Source organism: Oryx dammah, unplaced genomic scaffold (genome assembly GCF_014754425.2).
Source record: "Oryx dammah isolate SB20612 unplaced genomic scaffold, SCBI_Odam_1.1 HiC_scaffold_23, whole genome shotgun sequence".
Classification (NCBI taxonomy): Eukaryota; Metazoa; Chordata; class Mammalia; order Artiodactyla; family Bovidae; genus Oryx; species Oryx dammah.
In genome coordinates, this window is record NW_024070207.1 from 40478247 (window position 1) to 40491650 (window position 13404).

The window sequence follows — 13404 nt, forward strand, 5'->3', positions numbered from 1 at the left end:
TCTGCCTTTACTAAATCCAGCTTGTAAATCTAAAAGTTCTTGGTTCTTATACTGTTGAAGCCTAACCTGAAGGATTCTGAGCATTACCTTGCTAGCATGTGAAATGAGCACAATTGTGTGGTAGTTTGAATGTTCTTTGGCATTGCCCTTCTTTGAGATTGGAATGAAAGCTGAACTTATCCAGTCTTGTGGCCACTTCTGAGGTTTCCAAATTTGCTAGCATATTATTCCTGGAAACCATCTACTTCTCTCCATTGCCACCAGTACTACTCTAGGCCAAGCTCCGTTTCTCTCAGCTGATCTACAATAACCTCTTAACCAATCTCCCAACCTTTGCTCTTGCCTCTCTGTGGTCTATCTTCTACAGAGTGATCTTTTATGCATATATCAGATCATGTTATTGTCTTGCTTTTAAAACCACTCAGTAGATTTCTGTTACGTATAGACTAAAATCCAAATTTCTTGGCCCCTGAGACCCTGCAGGATCTGGCTTTACATATATCAATTTCATCTAATCTTTAATACATTCTTTTGAGATGAGTGCTCATATTATTAACTTTGCAAGTGAGGAGACTGAAGCTTGATGTGGTCATTTGATTTGCCCACACAGTTAGAAATTAGAGCAACTAAGCTTTAAATTTCAGCTGCTCTGACTTCAAAGCCTATGTGCTTATCTACTGATTTCTAAGCAATATAAAGACAGTGATTTAAACTCAAAGAAAATTTTATGTAGAGGAAATTTTGTAAGGAGGATGGGTTTTACATTCAAAAGCTAAGAATACTCTTCTCTACCTGTTATTCCTTACAGAATTCTGAGGATAATTGAGTGTGCTGGCCACAAGATGGAGTTTCCTGGGAGGACATCAAATCTGATGGTGGCCAGGCTGGCGTTGGATGTCCTACGGGTGGACCACACATTTGAAGGTGTGGCCTTTAGCATTCGCTCCTATGAAGAAGGCACAGAGCCTGAGGTGAGTGGAGCTCAGGGTACTGAGAGCAAATCAGCCAAACACTGCTCCAAATCTTCATTCATCTACTCCTTGGAAGGAGATGGGGTACTTTTTTTACCTTCATGGAGCCTTCAGTTCAGTTCAGTTCAGTTCAGTTCAGTTGCTCAGTCATGTCCGACTCTTTGCAACCCCATGAATCATAGCACGCCAGGCCTCCCTGTTCATCACCATCTCCCGGAGTTCACTCAGACTCACATCCACCGAGTCAGTGATGCCATCCAGCCATCTCATCCTCTGTCGTCCCCTTCTCCTCCTGCCCCCAATCCCTCCCAGCATCAGAGTCTTTTCCAATGAGTCAACTCTTCACATCAGGTGGCCAAAGTACTGGAGTTTCAGCTTTAGCATCATTTCTTCCAAAGAAATCCCAGGGCTGATCTCCTTCAGAATGGACTGGTTGGATCTCCTTGCAGTCCAAGGGACTCTCAAGAGTCTTCTCCAATACCACAGTTCAAAAGCATCAGTTCTTCGGTGCTCAGCCTTCTTCACAGTCCAACTCTCACATCCATACATGACCCCTGGAAAAACCATAGCCTTGGCTAGACAGACCTTTGTTGGCAAAGTAATGTCTTTGCTTGTCAACATGCTATCTAGGTTGGTCATAACTTTTCTTCCAAGGAGTAAGCGTCTTTTAATTTCATGGCTGCAGTCACCATCTGAAGTGATTTTGGAGCCCCAAAAAATAAAGTCTGACACTGTTTCCACTGTTTCCCCATCTATTTCCCATGAGTGATGGGACCAGATGCCATGATCTTCATTTTCTGAATGTTGAGCGTTAAGCCACCTTTTTCACTCTCCACTTTCACTTTCATCAATAGGCTTTTTAGTTCCTCTTCATGAAGCCTTATGAAAATACAAGTATCCCGGGGAAGATTCATGTATAACCCTTAGTAGGCCAATAGCTTGGTTGGAACAGTGTCCATGAGGTATGCAATAATACCTCTTTTGGCCCTGTGACCCCAAATCATCTCAAATGTCAGTTTATCAATAACTACCATTTATGGTGGCTCAGTGGATACAGAATCCGCCTGCGATGGAGGAGACCTGGGATCAATCCCTGGATCCAGAAGATCCCCTGAAGAAGGAAATGGCAACCCACTCCAATATTCTTGCCTGAGAAAGCCAGTAGACGGAGGAGCCTGGCGGGTGTAGTCCATGGGGTCACAAAGAGTCGGACATGACTGAGCAACTATCACAAACCATTTATGGAGCACTTACTATATGTTGGGCATTGTGCTACTATTTCATCTGCACACATAAAGAAACAGAGAAATTAATTTGCCCAAAGACACACAGCCTAATGGCTGAGCTAGAAGTCAAATTTATGTCTGGCTGGCTTTAAAGTCTGAACCCTTTTCTCTACTCCACACTACCTCATTTGTCCACCAACCCTGGCTCAGAAAAGTTTGGGAGAGCAGTCTTTTTAAATTTATAGTTTAAAAAATTATGAAGTTTGCATATGGGGAAAGCATAAATTTGAAGTATACTTTCTCTGATTTTCAACAAATGTGTGTATCTGTGTAACTCAAACCCCTGTCAAGATATAAAACACTGCTATCACTCCTGAAAGTCTTCCTGTGGCCATTCCCATCAATCCCTGTGACTGCTACCTCTGTTGCCTATCACTGTTCTGATATTTTTTAAACTATAGTTCTGCCTGTTCTAGAACTTTCTATAAATGAATTATATGATATGTACTGTCTTGTATAAGCCTTCTTCTATGTACTACAGTAGGATTTTTTTGAGATTCATTCTTCTGTTTTTGTAGTTTATTCATTTTATTGCTGAGTAATATTCCATTGTATGGATATATCACAGATTGTTTGGATTGTTTCTAGTTTGGGGCTATTATGTTTAGTGATGCATTGAAGATTTAGGTAAAAGTCCTTGTGTGGATATATATTTTCATTTATCTTGAATAAGGAGATTGGTCTTGGGTGTTCATTGGAAAGACTGATGTTGAAGCTGAAACTCCAATACTTTGGCCACCTGATGTGAAGAGCTGACTCATTTGAAAAGACCCTGATGCTGGGAAAGATTGAAAGCAGGAGGAGAAGGGGATGACAGGATGAGATGGCATCACCAACTCAATGGACATGTGTTTGGGTAAACTCTGGGAGTTGGTGATGGACAGGGAGGCCTGGAGTCCTGCGGTTCATGGGATCACAAAGAGTTGGACACAACTCAGCAACTGAAATGAACTGAACTGAACTGAGTAGATACCTATGAATGGAATTGCTGGTTCATAAGTCATAAGTTTAAATTTGTAAGAACCAACCATATTTCTTTTTAAAGTGGTTAAGGATATGGAGTGATTTTTCATTTTTGTATTGGCCTTTTCTATATCTTTGGTAAAATATCTGTTAAAATTTTTGCCCATTTTTCAGTTGAATTGTTTGTCATCTTCTTATTGAGTTGAAAGTATGTTTTTTTTTTTTTTTACAACCTCTGGATATAAGTCAGATACATGTTTTGAAAATATTTTCTATGTGGTTTATCTATTAGATAAGTGGTGTCTTTTGATGAGCTTAAGTTGTAATTTTGGTGAGGTATAATTCATCAGTTTTTATTTTCTTTTATGAATAACAATATATAACTTGTTTAAGAAATCTTTGCCTATCAACAGATCATGAAGATACTCTTTCCTTTAAAAGATCTATGGTTTCAGTTTTTACATTTAGGATGATAATCCTAATTAATTAAACTTAATTTTTGTATGGTATGAGGTGTGGTATGGTGTGTGGTTTGGAGTTAATTTTGTTCCATTTAGAAATCCAGTTATTCTAGCATCATTTATTGAAGATTTTCCTTTCTCCATAGATTGCTTTGGCACCTTTGACAAAACATCAAATACTCATGTAAGTGTAGGTCTATTTTTTTTTTAAAAAATTCTTTTTTGACCCCACTGCGTGGCTTGTGGAATCTTAGTTCCCCAACATGGGCCCCTGGTAGTGAGAGCACAGAGTCCTAACCACTGGACTTCCATGGAATTCCTTGTGTAGGTTTATTTTTGAGCTTTCTGTTCAGCTCTATTGATTTTTTGTGAAAAGAAAATATCACATATCTTTATTTCTATAGTCTTGAATCAGGTAGTGGGAGTCCTTCAACTTTGTTTTTTTTCAAGATTGCTGTGGTTATTCCAAACCTTTTGTATGTCCATGTGAATTTTCAAATGTGCTTGTCAATTTGTAGAAAAAAACCTTGCCAAGATTATAATTTGGATTGCACAATTTTGGGAGAATTGATTTCTTAGTAATATTGAATCTTGTAATATTTATCCAGGAACATTTATTCAGGTCTATTTTAATTTCTCTCAGCAATGCTTTTTTTCCTTTTATTTATTTATTTTTCTTTTTTAACTTAATTTTTTATTTTAATTGGAGGCTAACTACTTTACAATATTGTGGTGGTTTTGGCCATATATCAACATGAATCAGCCATGAGTGCTAAATGGAGAGGTATTGCCTGTCTTTTGTTAAATTCATCCTAAGTATTTTTTTTGATACAGGTGTAAATGGAATTAAAAATTTTTTTATTAACATATAGTTGAATTCAGTTCATTTCAGTCACTCAGTGGTGTCCAACTCTTTGCAACCCTATGAACCGCAGCACACCAGGCCTCCCTGTCCATCACCAACTCCTGGAGTTTACCCAAACTGATGTCCATTGAGTTGGTGATGCCATCCACCATCTCATCCTCTGTCGTCCCCTTCTCCTCCTGCCTTCAATCTTTCCCAGCATCAGAGTCTTTTCAAATGAGTCAACTCTTCACATCAGGTGTCCAAAGTATCGGAGTTTCAACTTCAATATCAGTCCTTCCAATGAACACTCAGGATTGATCTCCTTTAGGATAGACTGGTTGGATCTCCTTGCAGTCCAAGAGACTCTCAAGAGTCTTCTATAGCACCACAGTTCAAAAGCATCTATTCTTCGGTGCTCAGCTTTCTTTATAGTCCAACTCTCACATCCACTTACAATGTGTTAATTACTGCTATACAGCAAAACAATTCAGTTATATCTCTCTATATATATGTACATTATTTTTCATGTTCTTTTCCATTATGGTTATCACAGGATATTTAATACAATTGTCTGTGGTACACAGTAGGACCTTGTTGTTTATCCATTCTGTATATACCAATTTACATCAAATCAAACCCTCACCCAACTCCATCCCCCTTGACAACAACCAGTCTACTCTCTCTGTCCATGATGCTTTGTTTGATAGATGCGTTCATTTGTGTCCTATTTTAGATTCCACATATAAGTGATATCATATGGTATTTGTCTTTCTTTTTCTGACTTAGTACAAGTGAAATTATTTTTATTTTTTTATAGACTTTTATTTTTTATTTTTATTTTTGTGTATTTTATTTTTATTTTATTTTATTTTTTAAATTTTACTTTACTATTCTGTATTGGTTTTGCCATACATTGACATGAATCCACCACAGGTGTACATGCATTCCCAAACATGAACCCCCCTGCGACCCCCCGCCCCAAGTGAAATTATTTTTAAATTTAAAATTAAATTTTACAATTATCTGCTATAAGTATTTTAAAATAAAATTGATAAGCTATATCTATCACCAATCTCTCATTATCTATCCATCCATCTATCATACATCTAAATTTTGTATCCTATGAACTTGCTAAATTCACTTATTAGCTGTAGTAGTTGTTTTAGAGATTATTTGAGCCTCTCTATGTAATGCCATCTGAAAATAGTGACATTAGCCATCTTTCTCATTAATTTTTATTCCTTTTTTTTCTTCTAATGGACTTGTTTTGATATTAGTACTTGCAATAAAATGTTGACTGGTGAAAGTGAACATCTTGTCTTGATATCAGGAGAAAAGTATTCACTATTTTACTTTTACTATGATATTAGCCATGTTTTTGTTTTGTTTTTTAGATAACTTTATTTGATTAAGGAAGTTTTCTTCTGTTCCTAGTTTGCTGAAAATTTTTACTGTGGGTGGTTGTTGAATTTTGTTAAATGCTTTTTCTGTGTCTCTTGAAATCATCATTTGGCTTTTGTCCATTATCTAATATGGTAAATTACATTGATTTTAGGATGTTAAACCAATCTGCATTTTTGGAAGAAATCCTAGTGGTTATGATGTATTATCATTTTTATACAGTGATAATATTTTGTTAAGTATTTTAGCACTTATGTTCATGAAGGATGTAGGTTTGAAATTATTTATTTGTTTATGGTTGGACTGGGTCTTAGGGTCTACACCGACTTTTCTCTAGTTGCGGTGTGCAGGTTTCTCATTGTGGTGACTTCTCATTGCAGAGCACGGGCTCTGCAGCACAGGCTCAGTATTGTGGAGCACTGGTTTAGTTGCTCCAAGGCATGTGCAATCGTCCCAGATCAGGAACCAAACCCACATCTTTTGCATTGGCAGGCAGATTCTTTATCACTGAGCCACTGGGAAAGCTCACTCTTTCAAAAAGAGTTTGTGTGACATTGGTGTTATTTCTTCTTTAAATACTTGATAGGGCTCACTAGGAAACTTTCTGGGTCTGAAATTTCTTTATGGGAAGTATTGTGATACCAAATCCAATTTGTTTAATGGATGTAGAGCCATTCTGATGTTCTGATTCATCTCGTGTCTATTTTGGTTAGTTATATTTTTCTAAGATTTATTTAAGTTAGCTTTTCAAGTTTATTGGCAGAAGTTGTGCATAACATTCCTATTATTTCTTAACATCTATAACATTTATGAGTGGTCAGCAAAACTTTTCTGTAAAAGGAAGACAGTAAATACTTTAGGATTTGTAAGCCATAAATGGTCTCCCTCTGCTGCACATTTTTTCTTTCCTTTGCTTGCTTCCTTTCTTCCCTTCTTCCTTCCTTCTTTCTTTTTCACACCGTTTAAAATATGAAATATAAAAGCCATATTTAGACCTACCAAATAGGCCCTTGATGTGATTTGCCCTGCTGACCAGTTTGTTAGTCTCTAATCTATAGTGATAATACCTCTTTCATTTTTGATATTGATAATTTTCTTTTCTAGCTCTTTTTTTCTTGATCAGTATAACTAAGGATATTTTCAAGTTTGTTGATCCTTTCCAAGAACCAATTTTTGGCTTTGTTAATTTTTTGTGATAAAGAATCTGCCTGCAATGCAAGAGCCACAGGAGATGCAGGTTTGATCCCTAGGTTGGGAAGATCCCTTGGAGGAGGGCAAGGCAACCCATTCCAGTATTCTCGCTTGGAAAATCCCATGGACAGAGGAGCCTGGTGGGTTGTAGTCCATGTGGTTGCAAAGAGTCAAACATAACTGAAGTGACTTTGCTCGCTCTTGCTATCTTTATTAGTAATATTTCCTTCCTTGTATTTATTGTGGGTTTACCTTGTTCTTCCTTATTTAGCTTCTTAAGGTAGATCCATAGACCACTGACTTCAGACCTTTCTTCTTTTCTATTAATAATGTAGTCATAAAAAGCTATAAATATCTTTCTGTGTACTGCTTTAAGTTGTAGTCTGCAAATTTTGATATGTTGTATTTTTGTCATCAGCAGTTCAAAATATTTCCTACTTTCTTCTTTGATCCATGAATTATTCAGGAGTGTATTCTTTTATTTTTTAAAGATTTTTTGGATGTGGACCATTTTTTAAAAGCCTTCACTGAATTTGTTACAATATTGCTTCCGCTTTATGTTTTGGTTTTTTGGCCATGAGGCATGTGGGATCTTAGCTCCTCGACCAGGGATCAAACCTGCACCCCCTGCATTGGAAGGCAAAGTCTTAACCACTAGACCACCAGGGAAGTCCCAAGAGTGTATTCTCTAAGTCCCAAATATTTGGGATATATCTAAGATATATTATTGCTATTGATTTCATGTTTATTTCATCTTGGTTACAGAATATATTCAGTATAACTTCAATCCACTTAAATTTATGGACATTTGATTTATATCCCAGTGTATGATCTATTTTGGTGTTTCATACACTTGAAAACCTTAGTGCTTCATGTGCACTTGAAAAAATGTGCATTCTACAGTTGTTGGATATGCTGTACTGTAAATATCAATTAGATCTCAAGGTGGTTGATAGTGTTCAGATCATTTACATCTTTACTGATTTTTTCTTAGTTGTTTCCTAGTTTAAAGGGGTGCTAAGATCTCTAACTTGGATTGTGAAATTGTGTATTTATCCCTTTAGTTGCATCAAATTTTACTTTGTTTATGAAGTGAATATACATTTATGTTGTCATGTCTTCCTGATTATACCTCTAATCCTAACCTGTTTATCATTATGAAATAGCCTTTCTTTTTCAGATAATACTCTTTGTCTTGTAATCTATTTAGGTGGTTTTAATAGAGTCATTCTAGCTTTCTTATACTTACTGTATGTATACATATATAATATGTATTTTCAACCACTTACTTTGTATTTGTGCACTTATAGATAGCACAATGGCACCCCACTCCAGTGTTCTTGCCTGGAGAATCCCAGGGAGAGGGGAGCCTGGTGGGCTGCCATCTATGGGGTCGCACAGAGTCGGACACGACTGAGGCGACTTAGCAGCAGCAGCAGCAGCAGCAGATAGCACAGAGTTTGTGTTTCGTTTTTTATCCATCTGAAAATATCTGCCTTTTAATAGTGTGTACTTCTTTAACATTTAACACAATTTTTGATATGGTTGTATTTAAGACTACCATTTGATTTTATTTTCCATCTGTCCTTCTGGTTTTTGTTCCTTTGGATTTAATAATTTTCATAATTGAATTTAAAATTTTTCTGCCTCTTTAGTTGTGTCTATTTGCATTATTTTCTTAATGTTTGCTCTAGAGATTACAATATACATCCTTATATTTTTTGCAGTCTACTTAGAGGTACTATTGTACCACTTCATGGAAAATGTAGAAACTTTAACCATACATATCTATATATACCCTCTATCTTTTTAAAAATGCTTTTAGGTTCATATGCTGTATTTTCATTTTTATTCAGTTCAAGAAACTTTCTCTCTCTCTCTGTTTTTTTTTTTTTTTTCTTTTTGGCTGTGTGGCATGCTGGCTCTTAGTTCCCTGACCAGGGATCAAACCTGCACCCTCTGCAGCAGATACAGAGAGTTTTAACCATTGGACTGCCAAGGAAGTCCCTATACCCTCTGTCTTTTATGTTACAGTTACCATATGTATTATTACTAACAAGATCAGAAACTCCACTAGACAGTAGCCTTTTATGTTTGCAAGCTCAGTCACTTCAGTCATGTCTGACTCTCTTTTACCCTATGGACTGTAGCCCACCAGGCTCCTCTGTCCATGGGATTCTGCAGGCGAGAATGCTGGAGTGAGTAGCCATTCCTTTCTCCTAGAGATCTTCCTGACTCAAGGATTGAACCTGCATTGCAGGCAGATTCTTTACTGTCTGAGTCACCAGGGAAAGTGTGAAAGTTTTAGTTGCTCAGTTGTGTCTGACTCTTTGCGACCCCATGGAACCACCAGTCTCCTCTGTCCATGGGATTCTGCAGGCAAGAATACTGGAGTGGGTTGCCATTCCCTTCTCCAGCAGATCTTCCTGACTCAGTGCTCAAACTCGGGTCTCCTGCACTGCAGGCAAACTCTTTATCATCTGAGTCACCAGGGAAGCCCTATGTTTATCGAGATGTTTATCATTTTCAATATTCTTTTCTTCCTGAAGGTCTCGTGACATTTCCTTTCAATTTGAAGAAATTCACTTAACACTTCTTGTAGTATATGGTCTAATGATAACGAATTTTCCTGGCTCACATTTATCTGAAAATGTTTTGGGTTTTTTTTTGCCTTTATTCTTGAAGGGTATTTTTGTTTACTATGGAATTCTGGATTGACAGCATTTTAGATGTTGTTCCATTCTATTCTGGTCTCTATGTTCTCTGATCAGAAATCAGTAGTCATTTGAATTCTGTTTCTCTATTTGTGATGTGTAATATGACATTTTTCTCTCTTTGCTTTCAGTATTTTCTCTCTCTCTCTCTCTCTTTTTTTTTTTTTTTTGCAGTTTGACTATTATGTGCCTAGGCATGTTTTTCTTTATATTTTTCCCATTTGAAGTTTGCTGAGTTTCTTGAATCTGTAAATTTATGTCTTTCACCAAATTTGGGGAGATTTCCTCCATAATTTTTCTAAATATTGGTTCCTCACCATTTTCTCTCTCCTCTCCTTTAGAGATTCTGATTACATGGATGTAAGATTTTTTGATGCTGCCCCACAGGTCCCTGAGACTGTATTCATGTTTGCAATCATTTTACTATTTAGTCTTCTGATAGTATAACTTCTATTGATTTCTCTTCAAGTTAAATGACCTCTGTCATCTTCATGTTACTACTGAGTTCACTGAGTGCAATTTTTAAAAATTTCAATATTGTATTTTTAGTTCTAAAATTTCCATTTTGTTCTTTTTTGCTTCTGTTTCTGTTATTTACTCTTTTAACATAATTTCAAAAATTATGCTTAAACACTTAAGCATAATTATACTAACTAAAAAAAATCTTTGTTTGCTAATTCTAACATCTGAGTAAACTCAAGATTGATTTCCATTGATTGTCTTCACTTGAAAATGGGTCATTTTCATTTTTTCTTAACATATAGGGTAACTTTGGATTATGTCCTGGCTTTTGTGAATGGTATAAAGACTCTGGATTTTTCTGTATTTCTCTGAAAATTATTTGTTTTTGTTATACCAGACAATTAACATGGTTGGAGTCAAACTAGATTCCATCTCTTGGATGGCAGCTCAAATGTCAGTTAAATTCCTTTATCCTTAGTTGAAGTCTGTCCGATATGTATGTGGTTCTGAGGTCAGGCTAAGTTTACACTCAGAATTTTGGCTCCCCATCACTAGCTCTCTCCCTTACAAGATCTCCCCTTGACCTCCCAGGGGCTGTAGTTACTTTGGCCTTTGTTTTCTGGTTCTTCCTGCCACAAAGACTGAAGGTTTTCCATCAGAATTTTGAGTGTCCTTCACAGTGTTTGCTTCAGGCTGCCATCTGGCTAACAGCTGTAAAAACAGCTAATTCATTTTGTGATGCCACTTTTTCCCAAGTGTCTACTCTTCTCCAGAACCTGCCTGGTTTTGTTCATTTTCCAGTGTCTTCAAGTCATTGTATTCTGTATACTTGTTATATGTAGGAAGGCTGAGTCCATCTGGAGCTACTCAACCATACTGGAAGTAAATGTCTTCCCACTGCATTTTGTTTACGTATAGGGTTTTCTATTAAAGACCCTGGTCAAGAAAAAAGCCAAGCAACCCCAGTGAACTTCTTGGTACCAAAATCGCTCACATGTTGAAGCTAAATCATCACCTCTTCACAGTACTTGATTGCTGTAGCGAAGTTCATTTGTGCCAAGAGAAGAGCCATATGGCTTTTGGGCTTACAATTCATTTTCAGAAATATTACAAACTTTCATCTCCCCATGATATACCCAGCAAGATAATAGTTCCTTGAAAAGCAAAATGGATAATGGGGAGAATGTGGGTGCAGATTACATTTATGTTCGTTCAGCTACATCCCAGCTGTGTGACCCTAGACAAGTCACTTAACCTTTCTGAGCCTTCATTTCCTGGTATAATACTACATATCTTTCAGAGTCAATAGAGGGGGTTCAATGACAGGATGCATGTAAGTGTCTCATATACCCTTGTTTTTCCTGGGAAAGTCCAGGTTTGCAACTGTGGTTCCAGTGTAATTATTGATAAAGCCTTCTTTCACTCTCAAAAATATACCTGTACTTATCAAATACTATTACCAGGTGGCGCTAGTAATAAGGAACCTGTCTGCCTATGCAGGAGACGTTAGAGACCTTGGGTTCGATCCTTGGGTTGGGAAGAGCCCCTGGAGAAGGGAATGGCAACCCACTCCAGTCTTCTTGCCTGGAGAATCCCATGGAAAGAGGAGCCTAGCGGGCTATAGTCCTTGGGGTTGCGAAGAGTCGGACATGACTCAAGCGACTTACTATGCTCACACGCACCAATCAAATCAGCAAACTCTTTTAATAGTGAGCCTTTAATTCCTAAGGCCTAATGCCTCACTTCCCTGCCCCACTTTTTAAGAAAAGTGTTGCTCAATAAACTGTAAGACAATGCCTAACGTCACTGTGTTGCGTTTTTTTTTTCCTTCCTCTCTCAGAACTGTAAGGGAGAAGGTAGCCTGCTTTTGAAGACGGGCCTTTATTCCTGAGAATTATGGCAAATCACCTTATTTATCATCCCTCTTCCACCTCTATGAATATCCAGGTGGAAGCAGATTGAAGGGACAGAAATAAGGACAGGTTAAGAAAGGAAAAGTCATGTGTATGTGTGTGTATGTGTGTGTGCATGTCTGTGTGTCTGTGTTCCCCCTCGGGTCACATCTTGGCCTGTAATCTGAGTGTGTGCATGTATTGAGTTGGCCAAAATGTTCATTCAGCCACAACAAAAACTTTTCAATAACATTGTTCAAAAACCTGAAGGAGCTTTTTGGTCCACTCAATAAAAGATTTGCATAGCTGGTGGAGCTAGTTCTCACCCTTCAGCCCTCTGTTAGATCCTCCAGGGCTAAGGCTGGGGTTGGGACAGAAAGTGGGGAGGACCTCAAGCTGATGGATGATGACTCTGTTTTTTATTTCCTGGTTTTTATTGATAGATTTCCCTAGACAAGGTCCCTCTGGGGAGAGTTTTGGCCTCCATATATTTACCTAAATCACTGAGGGAGAGAATTCCTCTTAGCAGCTTACACACCATCTTGTTTAATTTTTTGGCCAAACTTCACTCTTTAAGGTAAGTTCTTGCCTCTGGTAACTGTCATGAACTGACATATGGTGACTCACTGTAATTATGAACTCTTGCTATTTTCATGATGTGCTGTTTATTCTCAAATATGCTCTCTGATTTATTCTGCAAATCTCTCAGCACAACCCCTGGCTCTCAGCATGAATCAACGTCTACTTTAATGATGTTCCTCAGTTTTTCATTTTCATAACTTCTCAGCTTTGGAAGGGACCTTAAGGATTATCTGGTGACCAAACAGAGGCCTCAAGATGTTTCAAAACCAGAAAAGAACAGCGAGTTCTCCTGATGAAATGCCATTTCAGTTTATCTGTGCTCCCCTCCCAAATCTCCCCTGTATCCTCAAAGTCAACACGCACATTTCTCAGGCCAATTTATTTGAAGCTGAGTGGTGTCCAGCAGGACACTTGCCTGCAGACATCGTTGCTCTTCCCCACCGCCTCCACAGAACCTTCTCTAAGGGCTTCTGTCCTCACCTGTTATTAAACAGAGAGGCAGTATGACGTGGTGGTTAACAGCAGGGACCCTGGGGCCAGATGCAGAATTTAAAGCTGGCTGTGCCATTGTCCACCCACGGGAACTCATGGGCAAGTTCTTCAACTCCCAGTGCCTTTGTTTCCTCCTATGTAA

At 37.8% G+C, this 13404-nt stretch overlaps 1 protein-coding gene across 1 annotated transcript in view; it reads left to right on the plus strand.

Moving 5' to 3' along the window:
* ADGRG4 (adhesion G protein-coupled receptor G4) overlaps positions 1–13404 on the plus strand; it is a 95522-nt gene that overhangs the window by 51466 nt on the left and 30652 nt on the right. Inside the window, 3 exon segments of the mRNA XM_040265279.1 lie at positions 809–971; positions 12632–12734; positions 12737–12765. Of these exon segments, the coding sequence (XP_040121213.1) occupies positions 809–971; positions 12632–12734; positions 12737–12765 (295 nt within the window).